At 42.1% G+C, this 24,786-nt stretch overlaps 1 protein-coding gene across 26 annotated transcripts in view; it reads right to left on the bottom strand.

The window, feature by feature from the left end:
* Positions 1–24,786, bottom strand: part of ESRRG (estrogen related receptor gamma) — a 389,265-nt gene that overhangs the window by 264,393 nt on the left and 100,086 nt on the right. The window contains exon 1 of one of the 26 annotated variants that reach the window (XM_085054816.1): positions 15,623–15,765. The exons of 23 other annotated variants lie outside the window; for them this stretch is intronic. Coding sequence is in view for 1 of the 3 variants with exons in the window: in XM_085054794.1 (XP_084910920.1) it covers positions 14,927–14,956 (30 nt within the window). In the remaining 2 variants the exon portion in view is untranslated. Of the gene's footprint in view, positions 1–14,926; positions 15,068–15,622; positions 15,766–24,786 lie in introns of those variants that run through there. 2 more of the 26 variants (XM_085054794.1, XM_085054817.1) reach the window with 2 other exon arrangements.

The following is a 24,786-nucleotide window of genomic DNA, read 5'->3' as shown; positions in this document are numbered from 1 at the left end:
ATTTCCTGGAATATTACTTACGGTGCTGTGCTGCGAACATTACACAGGTTCAAATGTTACCTAGAGACCTAGAAAGAATTGCATCTGTTGCAGAGCCACGCTTGTTGCCACGTTTAGGAACATCTGAAAGGATGAAAGGAAATTTTCAACTATGGGATGAAGAAGAGGCTAAGACTGCCTTAAGTTTTGTGGCCGATGCTGTTGATCAACAGTATTGGGGTGTAGCAATTCAAGGCAAGAAAAATGAGACTATGCACTTCTGGTGTTCACTGGAAAGCACTCAGGATTCCAGTAAAGAACAATAAATACAAGAACTTAAAAGCATTTCACTCCCACTGTTATTTTTAAGCTAATAAAACCATGCTTGAGAAGGAAAGGTGATCCGAGCACAGCTATTAACAGCCTCAGTCCCTTGCTGTCTCCATGAAAAAGTATAAAGTGATAAGCAATAATCAAGAAGCAACTAATTACTCACTTGGCAAAGAAAATACAGAAGAATAAGAATCTTCAGAAGGAAATACATCCCTGAAGTCCTTGAAAAAAAATTTGGATTATTCTGAGAGCTTAAGTTTGCAGCTGACAGATTTTTGCTTTGTTTTACAGGAAGATGACTTTAGAATTCTACAAAAAGTATTCTGCTTCAGCTAAAAGTCACCCAGCACTGACTGAGTTAAACCAAAGCAACTCTGTGAGAGAATAAATTCCTCATAATAAACTCAGAGCAGTTTAGCCTGTCTCTCCCATACATCCCAATTGCTACCATACCTCTATTTACCAGCTTTTTATTATCCAAGCTATTTTTACATCATTAGCTTGCAGATCTACTTATGCTGAGGTTCTGCATTCTCCTAGGAAGAAAATTTCTCTGCAAATCAAATTTCACACGGTCATTTGTCTTTAGTGAAGCAGCCCACAAAGTTCTCAACCAATTTATCCCTCTGTGCAGCACCAGCAGAAGGTCTCACTTGACAATTTACATGATCCTTGCTTACGTAAGTTGTGCTAGACCCTGTGTAGAAATGGATTTCCTCCCACGTGGTTATAGAAAATGTGGGACAAAAGACTAAGGGCTCAGGAAACAGATGCACAGCTCCTTGTTTGTGCTACTGGCATGAGAGCTAACCTTTGGAAAGTCACATTTATCCGAGTCTCAGTTCTCCCCCTGTAAATGGTTACGGTAACAGCTTCACAGGGTGAAGTCCACTTTTTGTAATCCTCGAATGAAAAGTGCTGAAGAAGAGCAAACTAGGTCAAATAAAGGGCTGCCCTGGTTAGGGTGCATTGGGCTGCTAAATCCATCAGTTCCTAGGCCAGGTTTTTCAGAATTACCATGGTATTTCCACTATCACAGTGAGGCAACACAGCAGCCTCGCTGAGCTCTCATCAGCTCAGGAGCCCCAGAAATGCCTGTTGTGCTCCTGGGAAATATTGTCAGACTGGAAGACAGGAATGTTTGATTTCTGCATTGCTACAGGCTCAGAGTCAAAGCCATTAATTTACTGATTATAAACAATAGCTACATTTTCAGTGGAATAGGGATTGGGAACAAAATATCGAAAACCCATACAATTGTATGAAAACCAGTGTGGATTTTTGGGCAGACAAATACAGACAGACCTACTTCCCTATACTCTTTCAATACCTGCTGCCAAGCACCTTTTCTCATCTGTGCAACGCTGCCGATGCCACTGCTGGAGAACCCTCTCTTCCCAAAGCCAGGAATGAACATACAGCAAGTTCCTGATACACAGCAGTACTTCACAAAAATGTCACAATGCAAATTCATGGAAAAAAAATTTAGGTGACTACTTTCCTATGAGTGCTGCAGAGGAATACACCCTAAGTTTCATTAAACCCACCTGGGAAATGCAAACTGAGCCCAGAACAGTCCTTTTCTTTTCAATGTGTTTTATCTACAGCTCCTTAAATGCAGATGGAAATGTGACTTTCAAATATCCAGGGTTTTGTTATGTGCTCACCTAACCCTCATCTTGGCACCTGACAGAAGGAAGCTGTACACAAGACTTTGATTTTTCTTTTTGAATTAGGAGACATTAAGCACCCAAACTCTCCCATAAAAGATCTGAGGCATAAGCTACATAATATCTGTGCAAGTAATGTTTTTTCCACTTAATCCAGACCTTAATGATCAAGAGATATCAGAAAAGTGTCAAAGGAGATAAACCAAGTTATCCCTAATAAAGCATCTATGTCTCCTCACCAGCAGCAGCTGATCTGTGAGCTTCATTCCTGCACCAGGGATATCCAAAGACCTCAAAACTTAAATGTCAATGCAATATGCTTGTTGATTCCCTGGGAAAGGTAAGTCATTGTGTACCAAGTTTTTGTTTAGTGATGCTTTGAGGTTCCCGGGATAAACTCTGTAAACAAAGGCACTGCAGGACAAAGCACAATTCCTTTCTTTGTCACTTTCAAGGCAGGTTTCCTTTGCTTTCTGAAGGGTGTAACAGCCTACATTTCATAGAAACAGGGATCGAGAGACATTCTAGGGGGTATTGCCACATAGTCCCCAGTACCACCACACCAAGGAAACATTATCATCTCTCACATGTTGCTTCTTCTCTCATCCCCTCCACAAAGGAAACAACTCGAGCAGCGTTTTGTTTGTGTTGTAAACAGAGCCCCTGTGGTTGTGACAGAGAGACAAGAATGAAGTAAAGCGTGTGTGCTCAGTGCACGGGGCCAGACATGTGACTGAGAAGTTGGGGCAAGTCCACCGAACCATTTCAGGCTATCCCACAAGAAAATCCTGCCTGGAGCACAGACTTGCTCTGCACTGGCTGCAGAGCACTGGATTTTGACAGATTTCATTGATAGAACCAAAAAACCCTGAAATGACCGAGAGGAACAGTCACTTAAACTCATTGAATAGCTGTCTATGACTCCACTTGAAGACTCTTTTGGGGGTGAAGTGTTAGCACTGTTACTGCAGAGCACTCCATTGTGCTAGAGGCACAAAGCCACTTGTCACATTTTTTGTCACAGGACTTCAATAAAAATACCCAAGCAAGGCCCAGCCACAAAGAAACTGAAGGATAAACACCCAGGATTTCAAACTGCCTGGAAGCCACCACCAGGATGCTCACAGAGACTTGCTTGGCTGGAGCCAACACTCTTACACATTGTACCAAAGAGATTAGCCCAGGTGCTTCTGTCTTTGGGTCCAGGGACACCAAATGGCTCTGGGCTGCAAGACAAAGGTGTGACCATTCAGGAAGAGGCCATCTTTTGCCAGAAGGGAATATAATTTTCTGATCACCTCCTGGAGATAATGGTGATCATGCTTTGCAGACATCACAATGGGAGAGGTTTCAAGCAGGCTCCTGAATTGAAGGCTAGAGGGAGTGACTGTGGGCACAGATTTTTAGACAAAATGGGGGTATCAACTCCCAGGGCAGGTTCCTCCTCTATCCAATCATCAACTCTTTGGTTGATTTCAACTTGGTTATGATTATTTGCAGGGGAAGTGAAGGGGTTTTACCAAAGCCAACCAAAGGTGCTTACTTGCAAGACTTGATTCCATCTACACAACATCAATTTTAGAGGCGTTCAGCCATCACCTATTTCCTCAAATGTCCCTTCATCAGGCACAGGCAATCAGCCACGCTCCTGGCTGGCACTAAGGCCTTCGACAGGAAAGGGCAAGGAGAGAAGTCATTGCATATGGCAGCAATTTGGCACTTGCACCAGCACTGCATTTTCAGCACCATTTATTTAGTGCCTAAGAGTAACTGGAGAAAAAAATAATAGGAACTTGTACGATGCCACCTCACTACTTGGCACTTGCATCCTCTCTTTAAAAAGATCTTAAAAAAGATCACCTAAAGCCTTTATTTTCCTTTAGTCCTTAAGGAAGTAAAACAGGGATTGGAAACTTTATCCCATCACAGGTACAAGTTCTCCCACTGAATTCAATAGGGCATCAGTGATCCAAAGAAAAAGAACTGTCTCTTAAAATAACAGAAGGACAGCTAATTCCAAAAGTTTCAGAGAAGGCTTGAAGCCTGTATTAATAGATATTAACGGGATTTCAACCAACCAAAAGCATAAATGTCATCAGCATAGCCAGGTATCTCCTCTGCCCTTCCCAATTCCAAACAGTTCAGTAAATGGCTCTTTCATTTTCTGACTGGCACTGTACAGCCCACAGCCAGATCCAGGCTAGAAGGAAATGCACCACACACCTATGAGACACTTGAGCATGTTATAGCCCTCAGCCACAGTTCTGTTTTCTGGAGAAAGAAGGATTTAATCTGTTCCAACATCAAGGCCTACATAGCTTTGCTTGTTTTAGTTTCAGTTTATTTCAGTTCTGTTTCTCCCTTGGTCTCATTATGCTTGGCATTCAAAACCAGATTGCTTATTTTTATTGTTGCTTTCTTCTCATTTCCCATTAGTTTTCAATTCCAGGTCGTCAGTACAGTCAATGGGAAAATTGGGCTGATGGATGATGGAAAAGCTTTTTAAAGCCAACTATTTTTTAATTTTTAGGATTCATTAATAAATAACAAGTTATAAAAGTCATAAAAGCTGCTCCTTCTGTTGAAAAAAATTTTTAAATAAAATGTTTAGCAGACAGTTGCCACTGTTCCTTTAAAGGGCAGCAAGGTGAAAAACTTGACACCCCCAGGAATAAAGTCATCCTCCCCAGCTCCCTTTCCAGCAGATAGGCCTCAGCTCCTCACTAATCATCATTTGTCACTCAATGAATTTTGCATCTTTAAACTGCAAAGCATGCACTGGAAGGGGGAAAGAGCCCAATGCACACACCAGCAAGGCCTTGCCTTCTGTTCCCAGGGCTGGGACACACAAGCTGATAAGAGCAAGCTGTGGGCTGGATGTGCTCTCAGGTATCAGCATGCTAACCAGCATCCAAGCCTTAACTTTTTTTGGTTGGTTAGCTGCTTGGCTTGGGAGGTTTTTGCTTTGCTTTTCATTCTGCTTTTTAAAAACAATTAAAAGTAGATTTTCTGTCCTTTAAAGTAGATTTTCTATGTTTGAGAGTTTCCCCTGTCCATGCTTAGAAGCAGGCTGACCCTCAGGAGAGGCTTTGTGACCACATCAGGCTGGCTCTCTTCTCTCCTGACTCTGCACCCAGCTACCACTAGATGGATGCGGCTCTACCAGAAACAGGATTTTTTTTCCACACTGTGTTTTAGGCTGAAGTCCCTTGGTTCTTTGTCTGGAGGCCACATAGATGACAGTAAAATATTTCATAGCAGTTTTTCTAAATATATATTCCACCCACGTGTAATTGCCCTCACAGAGCAGATTTTAAGGAAATGAGTGTTACTGTCAGGAACGTAACAAGGTGCTCTTTTTGCTTGTTTTGAAGTCCTCCAGTAAGGAAAATGGTACAGACCACAGACATCACTGTGAGAAATATGGAAGACATACATGCTGTGGTCTTGGACACAAAACTTCTGTTACAATTTGAATCCTGGTCCATTATGTGCTAATGGCATGTTTCATCTTTGTTTTAAAACAAAACTACACTTCTAAGAAAGGAAATTCAGAGAGCAAATTCTGTCCTAGGTAGGTCACACATGTAATACACTGGTTTCAATTATTCTATTTTATAACCCAGAGACATTTTTAAAGAGATAGTTCAAGAAATATCTGCCTTCAGAAGATTTTGCTGTTACTTTCGTGCACATTCAATGTGAAGTCTGAAGTATTGATGTTAAATTATTTGTAGGAACTGACTGCAAGTTCATATTATGTTTGGTTTGAAATTATAAATAATTGCTATGATGAAGGCTGTCTGTCCACCCCATAACAGCTATAAAAGTAACAGAAACAGAGATGGGAGAAACACTTCTGAAACCCCTGGACTCATACTTAGTGCCCAGAGATGCTGTTGCAAAACCTGGATAATTTGCATGTTTAAACTTGCCTGGCTATTTTCGCTTAGCAGTAAAATATGCTAAGGAAGAGACTAAGTTAGACAAATAAACAAGACCAGGAGACTTGCCCTTTAAACCTTTTTTTGAGCAAATTCTTTTGTACCAAGGTGGAAGGAGGCATGCAGATTTAAAATCCTAAATACTTTGCTTGTTTAAAAGTAGTAATAAGTGGACATTTAAGAAGCTTTGTTCACAGGTACTTTTACGAAGCCATAGGGCCAAACTATGAAACAATTTATATGGGAAGGGCATGACTGAAGCCTTCAGTGCTGGCAGTGTGCATTAGCAGCAATGCTGACTTTCTACTTTGAAGTGAATTTTTAATAAATTTTTCTACTAAACCTCAGTGATTTTGGATCCCAACTGGAAAAACAGTTGTGATCCCCATCAGACACTTCCACCCCAAAGCCAAAACCTGTGATGCTAAAAAAATAAGCAACTCCTCACAGCTGCTTAATTATGAGGGCTTAGATTTTCTTCATACAACGGGTTTGTAGATAAATGATAACTACATGGCTAGTATACACTTACATATCCCGAGACTGCATCAGCAGATCAGCTAATTGTGTTAATTAGCTATTTGCATGCACAATTACCTGATTTGTACAAGCAGTCAAGGTGATCATACATGTAAATTAGGCGTGAATTTGCACAATTTACTCACCTGAAAATCTGCTATTCCACTTATTTTTAAGCACTAGAGATTCAGAGCTAAAGAGGCTGGCGAGTTACTTTCTTTATGGTTCACACATTTCCCAAGTTCTACACTCCTTTTTCATTGCTTTTGTACATCACAGTGGGCAAAAGCACACCTGCATGCACAGGCACACAACCACGCATAAAGAAATGGGCACATCATCATCAAAAAGTCATACAAAGACAGTGACCTGCATCCCCATACAGGCAGAAATGTACTTATTGTCTCCTAAAGGTCTTATTTTCCCCCTGTTATCTCTTCAGTGCTGGGAACTGCTGAGCTTAACAAAGTAAACTTGATTTTAGTTATCACAACAAGCTCAGGAAGCTCTGCAAGGAGCAGAAACCCAAACAACTCCAGTGCAAATACTCAGCCAGAAGCCCTAAAGACTGCTTAACATTTAAAGCCCCACTGCTGCCATGCTGACTTGCTGGTTAGGGGGTTTCAAACACAAATGGGTCATCTACATTTAATGTGAAGTTATACCATAGCTTGTCAAACAAATGGATGTTTATGCCATCATGGGCTGTTCAGGGATTCCAGAGTGGAGCACACAGCTATTATAAAAAGCAAATTCTCTGAAAACTGCACACCTATCTCTTCCCCTCCTGAGGTAACATCTTTAGCTGAAGAGGGATTTGGGATAGTACAATATGGGCAGCAAAACCCAAAAATGGATTAGTGCAATGCAATCTCAAATACAAGTGCATCTCTGCCTGCTTGAAGTGGCAAGGTAATCAAAATTTTGAGTTCTGCAGGGACAAAAAAAACATCACTAGTTTAGCCAAGAAGAAAGAAACCCCATAAGCTGATTAAGGTCAATACCTACACATTCACATAAAAAAGCCCCAACCAACTAACCAATCCCAAACCAACAAAAGAAGAAAGCCAAACACTTGTTACAACATAGTTAAGCAGAAGGTTAAAAGCAGGTCTCCAACCTCAAGCACTGTGCATCTCAGTTTCAGTGGCTGTGGTTATTTACAGGACTTCCTCAGGGAGAAACAATACTCATGGTTAGAGGTGATAAAGTAATCCAAATGCCTAAACATTATAAATAGAGAGGTTCAAACTCTACTTCTGTCCCTCAGCACAGATTAGCAGAATGATTGTTGCACTGTTGCCTACACCTTCTTTTCTTAACTAGAGACACTTCCTGGCACAGGCAAACTCTGCTTTTGGTGTGTAGCTACTTCCATCTCACCTTCCATCCTCTCCTCACGAGTAGTCACTAAAACTAAAGGTCTACCAGTGAAAGGTCCTGGGGCAGAGCTGTTAATGGCTTTGTGGACAAGACTGACATAGCAACACAACTGTCGGATTTAAAAGAAATTACTTCTCTTTTTTTTTTTAAATTCCCACTGGTGCCATGTGTGGTGCAAGCATGTGTAAAACAGTAGGGACCTCTGGAAGAACATCAGGGCCACACTGAACCATTTCTGAGGCTGCTGCTGATGGTTAACAGGACAGGACAAGCACTTGCAGTGTTGCACCTCAATGTCCTGATCCACCACCACTGGAAAGCACTCCAACTCATTCTACAGTGTCTGAATATTAATGCAACCCATCGGCTTTAAGAATGGTACCTCTAAAGACTGAGCTACAACCACCTTCTTCTGTATCTTTGCAATAAACGAGCACATTTTTCTTTTGTTACGTTAAACAAAGGAGGCATGCTGAATGTTCATTTACTGAAAAATTCCAGGTACTATAAATACACTCAAAATAGGAGTCAAGTTGCAATTCCACTTCCAAATATAAGTCAACCCCTTGGAGACCTGGGAAATAGAGGAGAGCCAGACTCAGCTCAGCCCAGCACTTCTCCCTGGCATTCCTCCCCAGGCACATGTGTTCAAATGTGTTTATCTGGGAAGGCTCAGGTCAGCCCTGTGCTGTAGGAGCATCTCCTGCAGCTGGAACATCCAAAGCAGGGAGCACTCCATGTTGTAAACTGCTCATGCAGCAGGACTGAGAAAGAGGCATCTCCTGGTCACCGGCTGTTCCCAACTACAGGAAAATGAAAATACAGCATCTCCGCACCTGTTCACCTGATGGTGAAGGAAGGAAAAGCCATTACCGAGTGACAGGAGACGAAAAACCAAAATCCACTTCAGCAACTCATCCCAGCACTGGTGATTAATCTCACACTCCCACAGCCTGATGCACATTAACCAGATAATTAATAATTTCTTTAGGGACTCCAGCTCGGCAACTGTTTTATCAACCTGCACAGCATTAGGAGAGAGATGCTGCATTTGTGATCAAACTGCTGGAACTACCAAAATGTTCTGCAGGAACAGTAAAAGCTTCAGAGCAATCTGTGAGCCCAGTTTTACAAGTAACTGTAACATATGTGCAGAAATCAAGGCTGCTCCTTTGTCAGTGCAATCACCAGATTCAAAAATCTGAGCAAGATCAGCATAATAAGGATAATTAACAACAATGCCCAACTCCATCCAATCCCCATTTTTCTTCAACAGAAGAGCCTCTCAGTATTTTTTAAACACATTTTGCTAGATGCAGTAACACAGTTTATCCAATCGTGCACTTTGACTATCCTTGGCATGAATAACAAATCAGATTCATCTACCTTACTAAAAGAAAATTAAATATTTTTTAAAACCCCACCCTGTCATGACATGTGTGAATTCTACAAGCCAAAGGCTTTCAAGCAATTCAGTGAGGAGGATGGCCACACTTAGCACAGCTCTTGCTAACAACTTTTTGCCACCCTCTGTGCACTCATCCCCCATGTTCAAGGACAGTCACACAGGATCTGAAACACAATACCAAAGTGCTGGCACTACATTATCTCCCCCAGCACTTAAAAATGGACTGCTGAGAAAAATCATCGGTAAGTATTCCTTCCGATATTAAACTCTCCAGTGTGTTAGATATATGTCAGTATCAAGTGATTAAGAATGACTGATAATTAATAAATCACATCCACAGAGAGTGACCGGGTATTATTTCTTTCAGCCTCTGAAAAGAAGAGCTGGATTCACAGCTCTGCCTAAGTAATTTTATCTTTCCAAATTAACCATCCTGTGCATCTGCTGCTTGCAAGGAAAAAGTTAGGGTTTTTTTTCAATGGGCTTCAAAATGGTAAGTTATTTGGGCTTTAGTTTATTGTTATCATTACTGTGCAGGTAAGAAAACCAAGACCCATCACATGTGAGAGTCTCAAAGCTTCCCCACCACAGAGTGGGTTCCTAAACAAAGCTTGAACTTGTCCTTTCATCACACAACTACTCTTCCATCTGAGAGAAAGCAGCAGCTTTTGGCTACAGCTCAGCAGAGTATCTGCCTTCTAGAAGATATCCTGCTCTTCGGACTTGAAGAAATGGGAAATGGGCCCAACAGAGCTTTAGTGACAGCCATGCACATCAGCACCACTGACCAGATATTGCTGTGTGCACACCCCAAAGTCTGTTCTAAGACTGGCTTATAACAGAGAATGCTTTCTTCTAGTCCATACCATGGCTTGATTTGCATTTTCCTTTTCCATATAAGTAAATGACATAATACACCAATTTTTTAATCATCTACTTTAGTGTTTATACAACTCTGCTCACCATATTATTTGAGCCCCTTCATTTTCATAGTGTCAGTTACCATTATTCCATTAAATTAAATCCTTTTACAAGCATCTTTCTATAAACATGCACTAGAGATAACATAGCCACATGGTGAGGATTCACAGACTACAGTAAGCAGATTACACCTGTCTTGATTTTCGATGTAGCTGTTGGCAGAGTATATTCTCCCATCAAACTGCATGCAGATCTCCTCATTAAAGCTACAGGGGAGAATAATTACAGAACACTACATTGCAGTTTACCAATTGGTCTTGCATACATAATGGCCTATCAAAGAAAAATTGTGTCCTCCAACAGCTGGGAAAATCTTTAAGTTATTAGTATTATTATAAAATAGCCAACATTTTAAACTATCCAACAACTTGCCTCCTGTACGCAAAGCAGACAGATAAAGGTGATCAGTCCAAAAAGGTCTTTGACTCCCAGCCCACAAATAGAATTACTTTTCCCTTTACAAACACTCTATTCCCCAGCCTTCTGTTCCACAGTAAAATCCCCTCCTCCTGAGAAATTATGCTGATTGCAGAATCAGCCTTGAAAGAAAATGGGTGGTTTTCTGGATCTCTTAAGCCCTGCTGCTGAGTGTTAAGCACCACATTCCCCCACATCCTCACTCCTTGATGGGGAAACAGTGACTGTCAGGTCCTCACCATCTTTCTCTCACCAGCCAAGAGAGAAAGGGGGTCTCAATGGCAACCAGTTTATTTCCAGCCACATGTGAGGTTTCCTTCCAGCCCTCAGCACCACCAGCAGGTCTCCTTGCTTGACAGATGGTTGATGAGGTGCTGCCCATCCCAGATAAAGGGTGCTGGGGAGGCTGCAAACATCTGCAGAGGGGACAAAACTCCTGGTGCTTCTGTCCCTGGCCTCTCACACTCCAGAGCTAAAGCATCCAGAATATACTTAACTGGCAGTCCTGTGGAGCATCAGGAAGACTGATTTTTCACCCGTGTTGATAGTTAAAACATCTGACCTGTGTTTGTGTTAATGGATAAAAGGCATAACCATTTTTGGATGCTATTTGCATTCCAAGATCCCAACTGTTAGGACCTTCAGCTCCACTCGGCAACCAAACTCATTGCTCTTCAGGCACCACTGCTGAATACCAGCTCTTACTCATCACACAGCAGACAACAGAAGAGAAAAAAGCCCAGATATGGGAAGAGCCAAATTCCTCAGATGAAAAAGTCAAGTTAGCTTTGCTAGCTTTCCTTGCTAGCCTAGAAGCAAACCAGCCTAAGCACCTGTTTGGGGACCAGCAGGATGTCCTAACATGCTCTCCTACTCTGCTAAACCAGGAACTAAGAGCTGAGGACTTCAGCAACCAGAGAAATGCTGCTGGACCAGTCCCACATATTCTGGTTCACCCAGACTGTCACACAATCAAAGACTCCAAAAGAGACCCTTGTGTACAAGCAGCCCAACAGCCACCTTTTCCCAGCTCTGAGGGACAGTGACACAAGCCACCTGAGCACACAGAGGGACACTCACCATGTAAGCACATCTAACTGTTCGCAGGGTTAAAACCACTGAAGAACAAAATCACTCTCTGAAACACATCTCAGTACCAGCACTGCAAAGGATCTGCTGCTGTACTTTACCCAGCTGCACCTCAGACAAGCTGGCACACTGCAGGCTTCCTTCCAGCCTCTCCCAGCTCCTTACGGCTAACAGGGACATGCTGACAGCAGAAGCTGGAAAACCAAACAGAGCAGAACCTGCTCCGGCCAGCAGGCAGCCCACAGTTGATCCTATGAACTTGGAAATCTTCGGGTTTCTCTTTGACAACTCCCCATTTGCAAGGCAGCACCTCATGCTCCAGGGTGGAGTTGGCTGCAGGCTGAGAGAAATCACCCAGTGTGACCTCCTGTGCAAACACTGCCCAGTAACCTTCACCCAGTTAAACACTGCTTTCAACTCGGCAACTCGAGCACTTTGTCTTATCAGCAAGTTTGGGTAGAAACAATGCCTGGACATCTCAATTCCCTTACTTTCCACAAGGGGAAAAAAAAAGTCAATCAGTACAAACTTTCTGTCTCTGCTGCAAATCTCACAAATTTTGCAAACTTGTTCCAGGAGTCTCAGCAGGGGCAGAAACTACCCTGTGGCCACCACCAAGAAGGGTGTCCTCCACCAGGAGCTGGGCAGCAAAGTCCAGCAGTGACAACACATGGACCCAAGGATATTTTGTTCTGGCCTTTACTCTGCAAAGAGGAGCCCAGCAAGACCTCCTGGGGCTTAGTTCTTATTTCAACTCTCCCTCGCAGAGCAGTCAAAAATAGCTTTGCCATCAATTGCCACAGTAGCAAAGTTTAGCCCTTTGGGAAAATTTTCCTGGACTTCACTAGTTCAACAACATTAATCAAGTAAAGCACATTAGCTATTATAGCTATATTAAAAATATAAATACCTCATAAAAACTGTGCTTTTAAGTTTTAGAGGTCTTTAGAAAGCTTTTCCTTCCACTGCTGTCCCCTGATGCTATGACTATGCATATTCAAATCCTCCATTTAAAGGTACTCGGCAACAAAACAATCCTTTATTAACATCCAGAACACATATCCCATGACTTTTCACAGGAATTGTGTGTCTAATGTGTCTTGACAAAATATCATAATTCCGCTTTCCTGTTCTTACTAGGAAAACAAGCCAGCCTGACAAGCAGAGAGAAAACAGGTATAAGACTACAGCTGACTAAGACATAATATATAGGATTAGCTGGAAATCAGCTGGAAATGGCCAACTTAGGAAGCTGGTTTTCCTGGATGGAGAGGGAAGGGTAAATCATATCCACCCCAGAAAAAGGCGCTGAAAGGAAAGGGGAAAAAAAAAAGTATCAGCTGAGTGGAGAAATCTGTCACAGATATTTCAGGACATCAGGACTCAGACTGTGTATCACAGAAGAGAAGACCTGATCAAGTCACATGCCCTTTACTACAGAAGATAAGATCAAAAGGTTTCAAAGGAAACTGATGGTGACAGTTTCTTCATTTGTATGCAATGTGACATACCAGATCCAAACTGTTGGCTACTTTTTGAACTATTTGTCAGGGGAGAGAAATTATTATTTTCTTTTATATTTTACTTTCAAGAACTCTTAGTCATTTGGGGGTTCTCCCCCCTGCTCTCTGTCCCACCACCCTCTGTTTTATTTTTCAGCCAGGATTCAAACGTTCACCTTTGATGTAATATTTTTGCTGCACATCAGAATAGCTATGCCAAGCTTCAGAAGGACAATTAAATACAGAGAACAAAAAGGATGACATCACTTCAAACGTGAACTTTTAATAAAATTATTCTAAAGAAATGTCCCTGGTGATGATTATTTTCTTTTCCTTCTATCTTCTATTTTACTCTTTCCATGTGTTTGCAACAATTCTAATTATTGCCAGGCTAGCAGCTGTAGTTGACTCGAAGCCATCAGCTTACATACAAGCAGAAGTATTTCTCCCTGTTTCTCACTACTTCTGACAAAAGTGTTAAATATAACACAAAAATTAACTGTGTAACATCACAAGTTGCTTGTATAGCCAATGGGCTGTATAACAGTTACATTCATGTGGCAAATAAGTAAAAGGGCAACTTGTGACTAGCTCAGCTTCTCCAGGGCCCAGACCTGATGGGTTTCAGCCCAGTGTTCCCTGCTGATGTGCAAAATCTTCAGTAGCTCATTATCTGTTAGTAAGCTTGCTCTAAAATCATGCCCTTCTTTCCAAAAAAAAGGTACCAAACACCTTGTCAAAGTTCATCTGTGGCACTGAGTATTCATGAGCCAGTGATACGTTTAAGCTAATAATATTCTCCCCAAAGTGTTGTGAAACATTCAGAAACTGCAGTAGCTGCAGCCACGTAAGTCTCTGAGACTGAGACAGCCAGACACGAAAAAATACGTTGCAGTCTCCTGGGTGAAGGAGAAGGTACTCAAACCACAAAAAAATGATGCAACATTCACTTCTAGCTCTGGTACAGCCCAATAGATCAAATTTTAAAGTTGTAGCATTTGGTTTTAAATGTGACAAACATGTTAAATGTTTCAAGCTCTTATATAAATCCTTGCGAATCCTGGAATCATGCTAATAAAGGATGCTGCATTTAAGGACTCAAGTCTAAGCCCCTTTAAACACAGCAGGGGAAAGGAATAGCTCTTTCAACAATATTTTTCTCAGTCAGGCCAAATATTTTTGAAGCAAATTGTTTGGAATACATAGCTTACATGTACGAGTCCATTGAGAGTTTACACTGATATTTATAGAGAAATTACTGCAGTACACAGATTTAGAGTCACTTAAAAGGTCTTAAAAAGCATATGACAATACCTTTAGTGCATAAAGCTGCTGCCAGAAACTCCTGTCAGTGAAGTTTTTCCCAAACCATCACCTGCTCTCGGTCCATGCAGCCCAGACCTTCCCTGGGGCTGCTGAAACATCCCTTGTAGGGCAGCGAGAGGAGAAGAGCTGCACCTTCCCCACCAGGTTCCCCAGCCAGCCCTCAGGGCTCCTGCTCCAGCCCTGCTTTCCCAGAGCTGCAGCTGCAGTCCATCTGCATCTCCTCCTCTGACACAGACCAGAGCAAACATGCCCACACTTTCCCTTGCTACTGTACCAAAGCCTTGCGATTCATTCTTTTTATGTTTTCGAAGCACCACAAATCACAAAATCCAAAATCCATGTGAGGGAGTCACTCTGTTGTGACCCAGCACTCACCTCTCCCACCTGTGCCGATCTGAAGACCATTGCACCAGGAAATACCTCACCAAGGGATTTTTCCTCCCTCCCTGTGGTGAATTCTAGCTCTGAATTTCAAAGGCTGCCATTAACGCACAAAAAGCTGGAATAAATCCCTCTCGTGGACAGGCAAACACGCTCAGTTTCACGTGGCTTGCAGGTGGCCTGGAGAGTTTGCACCCTGCCCCACACATCCCTATCTGGTTGTGCAATGAGACTGTGTTTGACAGGCACAGCCCCACAGCAAGCAGCCCTGGTTGCAAAACACCCCATAATTGACATTCTAACCCACATTACCGTGCATGGCCCTGAAAGGTGCCTGCTAGGGGTAAACCTGGTACACACCAAACCAATATGAGAGTAAACCTTTAGGAGAAATACAGGTTAAAAATGCAAACTCAGACTAGGCATCACAGACTGGTACAATTTGAAATTACTGACACATTCACAAAGGATATGAAACCTAAAGAAGAGGCATAGGAAATACATATATATACACACAGACATATCTTAGAGCAGTCTCACCATCAAACTTCTGACACCAAACTTAAATGGAGAAGCTATTCTTCCTCGGTTCTCTCAGCAGAGAGGAACAACACGGCAAGAAATCAGCTTTTCCAGGGGTGCTCAAGAGTTAAAGCCTGGGGAAGGTGGCCCCCTGAAGTGGCTACTGACCTGCATTAGGAGTCTGACAGGTATAGGGAGCTCTTCTCACACTCTCAGCAGGTGGCCCAAGCCTGAGCAGACTGAAGTGTATGCTGGTTCACCTGAGTACACAGGGCTGTAAGTAACGAAAATTCATCTGCTTGCTGCAACTGTCCCTGCTACAGGAACAACAGCTTCTAGAGGCAGACAGGCTTTCAGTTATCATTAACTGAGTCAGCCATTCAGGGTCACCTGCAACCAGGTATGAATCAGCACCAGCAGGCTTTTAAAGTAGGTGTTAAAACCCAGGTGAAATTCATCCCCCCCTTCCCCAGGTGCTAAGCAAACCAGTGTTTTTTTGTCCCTGTGCTGCTGGGTGGGCTTGTGGCTTCTGCCAAAGATGTGGTGAAAGTGATAACTGCAACTGGGAAGGACTGGATATACCTTCCCCCAAGGGAACAAGGGCATGAGGATAGCTTATTCTGTATTTCCCAGCAAGGCCAGTGGGTTTTCTCCCCTGTGTAGGTGTTGTGTGTTTGTTCCATGCCCAGGAGATGGAACAATTAAGACGTGCTCAATACCCTTCTCCCGCCCACTCAGTGTAACACCTTAGTCATCAAATCGTCCTATTGTGCTGCTCAATACTTTCTATAACAGTAGGAATATGAGAGTATGTCCAAAGATAGCAATGAACACACAAGGTAATTATTTTTAAGCTTGCTAATCACAATCAATAGTTTCTTAGCAAAAACTGATGAGCTGGAGTTGGCTCCTATTTTTAACCAATAAGATATGCAGTCAAGACTTGAATTACACCATCGGGCAAGTCTCCAAACTCCTAATGACTGCCAGCCAAGAGAAGGATGGGTCCTTGGTGGGTCTCACTCCCTTCCCGAGCATGGTATCAAAGCATTTTTTCCATGGACTACAAAGCCAGAAGTGGATTGTAACTGCTGTATGACTTCACCAAAAACACCACACAAGAATCTGACTCCATACATCAAAAAGGAGTTATACAATTCTTAAAAAGCCTGAGGATGTTTACTTGATGAGTTTGAAGTTTTGTAGCTGTCATGTAAAAGATAAACTCCTCATAGAACAGTGCCATGTGCCTTCCAGGGGTGTACAATTAGGAACAGATGAATACAAGTTGAAGACTCATTAGAAAGCTCACACCCTCTCCCTGTTTTGGTAGGATTTTTCCTTAAAATAATATTTCTAATGTTTTGCTATCCCTTGATTTTTTTTTCAGTTTCCAAAGCTTTAAATTTCTTTGTTCCTTTTGGGAAATTCCTCACTTCCCTGCCATTCTCAGGAAGGTGTTAACCCTCCTACAAAAGAACCTAAAATTATTCCCAACATTCAGTACTGCAGCAATAATTCCTTCTTGGAAGAAGGAACATGTTTTCGTTTGTTTTGTTTCTTCTCTCCACTGATTAAAAGCAACAATGAGTCCAAAGGAATAGTACAATACCATCAACTGTAATTGTTGCCTCTCACAACAAATGTGAAGGGGATCAAGAAACACACCCACCCTTGATTACTGGGAAAATATCAGGGATAGAAGATGTCAGCAGGGGCAAGTAATTCTGTTCATCAGCTTACACAGACGAAGGTAAGAGAGACCAGCTCCAGCCCTCCGTTCATTAACTGGATGGAATTACAGCGGTTCGGAGGCTGCAGAATTACACAAGGAATTAACACTCCCTTCATTTTCCTGTCGTAATCCCTCTAGTTTGGATATTTTCAACTTTGGTTCCGGTGTCTGCTGCTGGATGAAGATGGCTGAGTGATGAAGGCTTCCATGAGGTGTGCAGCCAGGGTGGCACCTCTTGAGGAAGGACGAGCAGTCTGGTGGTACAAGGAATGCTTGGCAATTCCAGAATTCCCAGACATCTAAAATGACCAGTGCTCCCTGTGCTAAAAAGAGGGACACTGCTGTACTCAGTGGAGGTTTTTGAAGCCTCCCCCCAAACATTATGTGCAGTGTCACTGTTTATTAAAGATAACTAATGCCCTAACACTTTATTTACTTCTGTTTATTGCTATTTTAGCAAGAGTCACCAGAGAGTAGCTATGCTTCTGGTCCACCAGGGTTCTTTAATCACTGTTAGTAGGTAAAATCATGTGTGACAACTAATCCAAAAAGCAGATTATATTTATTTTGGCTACAGTGGCTTGCAATTCGTTAAAATCAACAAAGCCTTTTCATTAGCCTCCTGCTGATGTCCTAAAAGCAGATATTTCAAGGGTCTCAAAGCACAGAGCTACACATGTGCAGTAAAGCTGGGACTGACAGACTTGCTGTTGCCATACTTACCGTAAAATCTTATTAAAAACAAAAGCAAACTTCTTATTTTCTTTCATAAGAGGGCTTAATTTATGATCTCAAATTCCAAAATGAAAATCTTAGAGGCAGGACTTCTTAAATTTCAAGAAGTATAAGTGAATCAACAGTAAAATTACCAGTGAATTACTGGCTCGGGGTTATGTGTTGTAAAAAAAAGCTGTTGTAACACTGTAAGGAGTGAGATTACAGATTCAGCAAGTCTAAATATTAGCCTACATGCTTGCAGAGCCCCCTGCACCCTGGAACCACATTTGAATAATTGAATTTCTAGTTAACAGTGTGATCTTGCGACACTCATTCTCTGTGGTATCACGATCTCCTGACGACACTGCTTCAGACCTGTGATCATGAAAACACATGCTTGGCATCGCAGAGGATCAGGGTAGATGCAGACAAAAGTTACAAGCCTCCATCTCTTCTCCAGCCTCACTACTCTTCAAACACTGCCAGAAGTTCACAAACCCAGAAGCAGCCTTACCATAACCACTGAGGGCCACCAGTCAAGCAAAATAAGAAATTAGTGCATTAGAAGGCCACAAAATTGATTTTTAAAATATTACATACATATATATATATATAAAGACACTTATTTACATCAATGAATTTTTCGTCTCTTGTTATGAATTTCCTGAGTGACACACACACTTTTGGTCACTACCCTCACACCACCTCCTAGGACAAGTGACTTAAACAACACCCTTGCCACTGTGAAAAAAGCCACTCCTGACCTGCATCCTACCAGGCAGACATATTTATTTCCCACAGCTGGATGTAGATGTGGATCTGCTTTGCAAATTTTCCTGTGTACTGCTGAAGTGGAGCTCCTTGTTTGTCCCCCTAAGCACAATCTTGAACATTGTCAAGGCCGATTATTAGACATCACTTCACACCAGCCCTTTCCAAATCTGCAGATCTCCAGCGGTTTAGAGGGAAGCCTAGAGCAGTCCTTTAGTGAGAGAACCATTCCTAAACACCCAAAACAGCACGGTGCCAGGCTGCCCCTGAGACAGGAGGGTCACTTCATGTCCCTCCATGCCACTGTCCTCCAGCTGGCTGCAGCCCCTTCAAGTTCACACCCTGAACACAACAAGCTGACTGCTGAAGCAGAGAATAAAATCCAGACTGGAAGGAAAACCGAGATACAAAGCTTTTCTCCAGTGGCTAATCAGAGCTCTGTCCACAGGGAAAACTGAGCCCCATCTGATATACAACTTACTGTTTTGGCTCTCCATAATTAAAACTATTGTTGCCATGGCAATACAAAGGCTGGTGAAAATACATGCACGGCTCATGTCGTGCCTCTTTGGTGATACAATTTGTTGTCCCAGTCTGGCCTGTGCCAGGATGGAACAAAACGTGACTCGGAAATAGTTGACTTGACGAGGTCTGTTATTTAGGAATCAGATGCTGTGTGAGCTCTGAGACCACTTTCTCAGGCTCCCTAACATGACCACGAATCCTGTTAAAGTCAATAGCAGTTTTAAAGATAATTTCAAAGAGAAGAGATCTGATCCTACACTACTAAATTTCTCAATTCACTATAAAGAAAGAAAAAAAAATTAAGTATGGAGAATGATAAAGAACTAATCAGAAGGATTAATATACTTTTTTTAAAAAGTGGACACAAAATTAAAATGCAAAAACCTGATTATAGGTTCAATATCACAAACACCCACAGTTTGGTTAGCACTTGTTTATTCATTTGAAACTGTGATCCCCACTGAGCATGTTATAATCAAGCAGGACTCACAGGTCACCCAATGACCTCTGAACAGCAGTGAGTAATCTGCTATTGAGGAAGTATCACCAAACATAACTCCTTCTGTGGATGCACACCTATATATGCCTAACCCACACAGACACACCAACAGGTTTTTTATAGGATGGGACAACAATTTTAGTTTTGTGACTTGCAATCCAGTCACTTATTATGTGGAAATCTCTAATAGTATTCCTGAGATGCACAAGAGTTTACTCACATGGAAAACTTACAGGTGCAACTGCTACTTCTGAGCAGTTGTATGGGAATACCTGCTACAACAAAAAGGTGAGTTGCAGAGACTTAAAAATCCCATTAATGCCAACGTCTATTGACACCAGTCTGAGTTTTGCTTCTTTCTGGAATGGAAAGCTTCTCATATGGCCCAATAACAAACCAAGAGAGAGGGCTATGGGCTGAAAGGTGGACCAGTGAGGGGTGAGATCCAGGAGATCCACCCAAGCAAGGAGGCAGGCACTTCTTACATCAGCTGGATTACTATGCCTCTTGTACTTCTGCAAAGCAAAATACTTTCTGTTACACAAATCCCAGTATGAAGTTTGTGTGCAAGTGCTTCAGCTGCCATGTGGCCCCTGTAGGATCAATTATAGATGAGGGGATTGATCATGGAAGGTCTCTGGGACCATCACGGTTAAGCAGCAGGACACAGTAGGGAGTGTAGGACAAGGAAGTTCAGCAATGGCATCTATGGAGAGGGAAAGGGTCCAGGATTACCTGCTTCAGAGAACTGACACCACATGGACACTTTTCTCAGAGAGCAGCAAAAGAAATCTGGGCAAATGCCTGAGGAACGATCCAACACCAAAGTCCAAACAGGGTGGTCCAGGGGATGCCTTAAAGGCAGAGGGTGACTGGGGTCCTGATGGTGTAGGTGTATATAACACAGCAATATGAAAATTCAAAGCCTAATGCCTTTCCCCACACCGTTTTCTCCACAAGAAAGAGGAGGAGGGGTTAAAAAAAAAACATCACAGCAGTTGGACACATCACTTTATACACTCCTGGAAAGAGCTCAGATACTCTGGTCATTAGCACATGATAAAATCCTATAAAAAACACACGAGGCTATGAAAAAAAGAATGGGAGGAAAAACTAATGGGCCAGAAGAAGAACAATAAGCTGGCAGATGGGAGGTCCCAGCTCAAGAAGAATTTGAAGGAATGGAGAGATGTATTCTTGGAAGAGGAAGGGTACATCAGGTAGCTGACATATTGAGTTTCCAGGAAAGAGGAGAGAGTATTAATGACAGTGCAGCTGACGGTTTCAGCAGCTACCAACGAAATGATTTGCCCTTCTTTTTCAGCTGAAGAGGTGACAGTGTGGATATGGCAGCTGATTTACATACATCATCATAACTTCCATAGGAATATCAGATTTCTTTATAAGGACTTGTAGTACCAGCTTTGCAGGTCAGTGTCAATGTCTAACAGAGCCACTGGAGACAAAGGGGAAGATTCAGAGGGGCACTGAGGTGCCTAAAACATGGTTTAACCTGAATTTAATTGCCTAATTAAAAATCATTCCAAAATCCCCAGCTTCAGTAACTGTAAATGCATCAGGGCTAACATTTTTGACCACAAAGACCACTGGAAATCAATTCCTGCTACCCTGGCAGCCGTGTGCCTACAACCTCTCCAAACTCCACTGTGATCTAGATTCAGGTCTCTCAACACTGCCCGTGTCCTGAACAGTCCCAAAGGTGAGCTTGGGCTACTCCCATCACACACCAACAGTGCCCTCTTTCCTCAGCTCTGCTTTTTGCCAGTGACTCTCCAATATAAAATACCCAAATTCTGCCCGAACTGCACGGGCACAGCACAGAGCAAAAAGATTTTTTTTTTTTAGGGATTACCACACACTAAACTGAAGTACATGAGGTGACCAAAGGGATGAGTGAATATTGCCCCAGAGTTTCATTTCAATTTGGCTGCTACTAGCATACCAAACACAAAACTGTTTGCAGGATCGGGCCCTGACTGTACGCCAGCCCTCGCCCAGCATGAGGAACAAGGAACAGGCACCAAGAAAGCTCCAGAACAGCAGTTTCCAACCTTAAGCCAGGTTTAGTAATATATCAAGGCTTTAGAACATACAAAACAATTAAGGGACCAGCATGGTGTTTGATATTCTTTCCAGTCTGACTTTAATATCTTCTCACCATTTGCAGATGTCCCGTCTATTTATGACGTCCTTTATGGCATGTAGATTTTGTTACAACAAAAATTCAGGTTGTGGATTTTTGCCAGTGACAAGCTGATGTTGCTCAGAGCAGCATTAAAATGCTATCATGCTGTTAGATTAAGTAACCTATTTTCTCTACTAGCACAGATTGTACTTTAGTTTTGCCCTTACACCTACCAAATTGCTGTTTCTTGCAATATTTCCTTTTGAAGGTAGTTGCCAATCTCCAAACCAATGCTATTTTCACCAAATGAAAGAGAGGTTTGTAAAGGAATACAATAAAAGCAGGAGCTGGACCTCTTTGCAAGAGTCTTTTTCTATTTCAAAAATAATACTAGAAAAAACAAATAAAGCAGTAAGGGAAAAAAACAGTGAGTTGTATTTCTTCTCTACTTTTAAGCAGGACTCCCACCAGATGACTCACGAGACACTGCCACATGTGTTAATATGAAGCAGGTTTTATAGAATAAGTAGCTATGGTATGTACCCTGTAGATGTACCTGCTCCTAAACCTGCTGACATAACAACACCTAGTGATTTAACACTTTTTCTCCCTTTGCTGCTTTCTATTTTTTAAGCTTATTTTGAAAAATCTATCATCCCTTGCCTCTCCTCTGCCAGCTGCCCAATTTGGGGCATTTTCATCTGTAGTTCTTTAAAGGGCATAGTCTGTGATGGGGACAATGAGACCAGAGATGAGCAGGTACAGTCAAATGCGGACACAGGTGTTCCAGCTAGGGCACTTCTAGGACTTTAAATATAAATACTAAATAGACTGGAGAAATAAAAAAAAAGCCCTGCAAAAAGAGACCAAACTACAAGAAACCAGTCACATCGATTAGCTGATTAGTTTGCCAGTGAGTGATTAGTCAGAAAGACTGGAATTAGTCAGTGAAGCCCTGTCTCCCATGAATAAAATGTGGGGAGGACACTCTTTCCCACCCTCGGTGACAGATGATATCTGTTTTCTCCTGCGAGTTTGAATTTAAGAGCCACTGAAGCTCAGCAAGAGTATATTCTGGCTCAAATGAGCTGAAAATTGCATTCAATTTGAATTTCAAAACCAGAGGAGAAGGAGGAATGGGGGGAGAGGGAGGGAGTGAGCTCAGCAGGACCCATCAAGCCAGGTCCCTCTTGCAGCAGGTCCAGCTGCACCCAGGCAGGCTGCGGAGCAGAAACGCAGGGCATGATGCAAAGGAAAGAGCATTGCTGGACAACAGCCCAGTTCCAGTTTAAAAATAAACGTTTTGCTGTCAGGATCAAAGCAAACTCTGCTTTTATGTATATTACAAGCTATATGTTCAGAAGAAAAAGATTCTTCTGGTTACTTGAGCGGGGAGAGAGGCAGTGGGAAGGCAGAGCTGGCCAGAGGGAGGGGGGTACCCAGATTTCCCACTAGAAAACCCTCAATAATTCAGACTAACCTGAAAGTACTTGCCATCCCCTTGAACACTGCATATGCACTGAATTTTCCTGAAGGTAAGGTTCATTTAAGGTTACATTTTTTAGTGTGGGGTAACATTTAATTTATGTCTTCGTGGGTGAAGGGATTATTTCCCCTTCCCTTTGTGCATTAAATTTACAGTTATATCTGATGACACTGAAAGAAATGGGAGTCATGCCTGCAACCCAAATATATCCTGTAATTTGATGGCATGATAGCTGTTGGTGTCTTTAATGCAACTGATAATGTCCAATATTCAATATAAAAATGATAACATACCAAATCAAGAGATTCTTCAGCAAATTTCTTACCGACTTCAGTGTGCAATTTGACCCAAGGGTCTGGAGTAGCAATAAAATAATTACAATTAATCATGAGCAATAATTAATAACTTAAGGATTAAAATGTGTCCATTTATACATTCAAGATCAGCATTTTCTGTGCACCCTTGAGAGGCTTTTAGCTTCCCTTCCTAAACAGAATGCTTGCAGTAGCATTTAGAACTGAAGAGTCCAGCCTTAAGAGAAACTGGCTACTACTTTGTCTTGTGATATTTGTTATATGGCATTATGTTCACTGATAGAACACATCTATTACACCAATATTATACCAAGGACCCACTCATATCCTCTGATGCAGCTGATATTTTGAAACCCAATGTTTTTATCACAAGTTTTTCCTCTTTTTTCTAACTAAGTGTTTTTTTCATTGATAAATCAGTAAATTGCCAGCTTTACACATGTAGGTGATGCCAGTCAGGATCCAAACCCAAAAGAAAAATGAACAAACAAACAAAACAAAACATGAGGTCAATTTTCCCGGCCATTGCATTTAATAACAGCTCCCAGGCAACAGAGTTAAGCCCACGCTAACAGGTACACCTTGGAATGCTGTCCCTTCAGCAAGGCTTAGATTTCCCTCTATGGCTAAAGACTGTATTAACACCCAAAGTGTTATTGTGCTGGTTTTAAGCTCTTCCCATCACCAAAGCAATTCTTAACCTGTTCTTTTGGAAGATAAAGGGACAATCTGAACATCTCTAAATCCTGTTTGCAAACCTCGCACCACAGAGAAGAAAAGTGTCCAAATACTGCAGTCACTTGGATAAAAATGCATATGCACTCACAGCCACATGGAAAAGACCTTACATCGTTGTGCACCACACTGGTCAGAGGAGCTACTCAGAGTACAGGGCACTTTGTAAATATCCAAATATGTATGAGGCAATTGTATGCCTCATTCTGGAAGGCATTTTTGGGTATTATTGTTTCAAGTTTCATTCTTGTATTGCCTTCTTTCTGCCTAGATTGTAATGCCCTGGAGATACTGAACTCCTGTCTCTATGTTGCCCCCTTATAAATTCTGGTTTCCCTAAATACACACCCCAGAGGTTCCGGAGGGGAAGAGGGAGAAACACACAGACCTGTCTCCATCACTCC

Source organism: Lichenostomus cassidix, chromosome 3 (assembly GCF_008360975.1).
Source record: "Lichenostomus cassidix isolate B80296 chromosome 3, HeHo_3.0, whole genome shotgun sequence".
Lineage (NCBI taxonomy): Eukaryota > Metazoa > Chordata > Aves > Passeriformes > Meliphagidae > Lichenostomus > Lichenostomus cassidix.
Note: the sequence above shows the minus strand (reverse complement) of the source record. Positions and strands in the feature narration are given on the sequence as shown.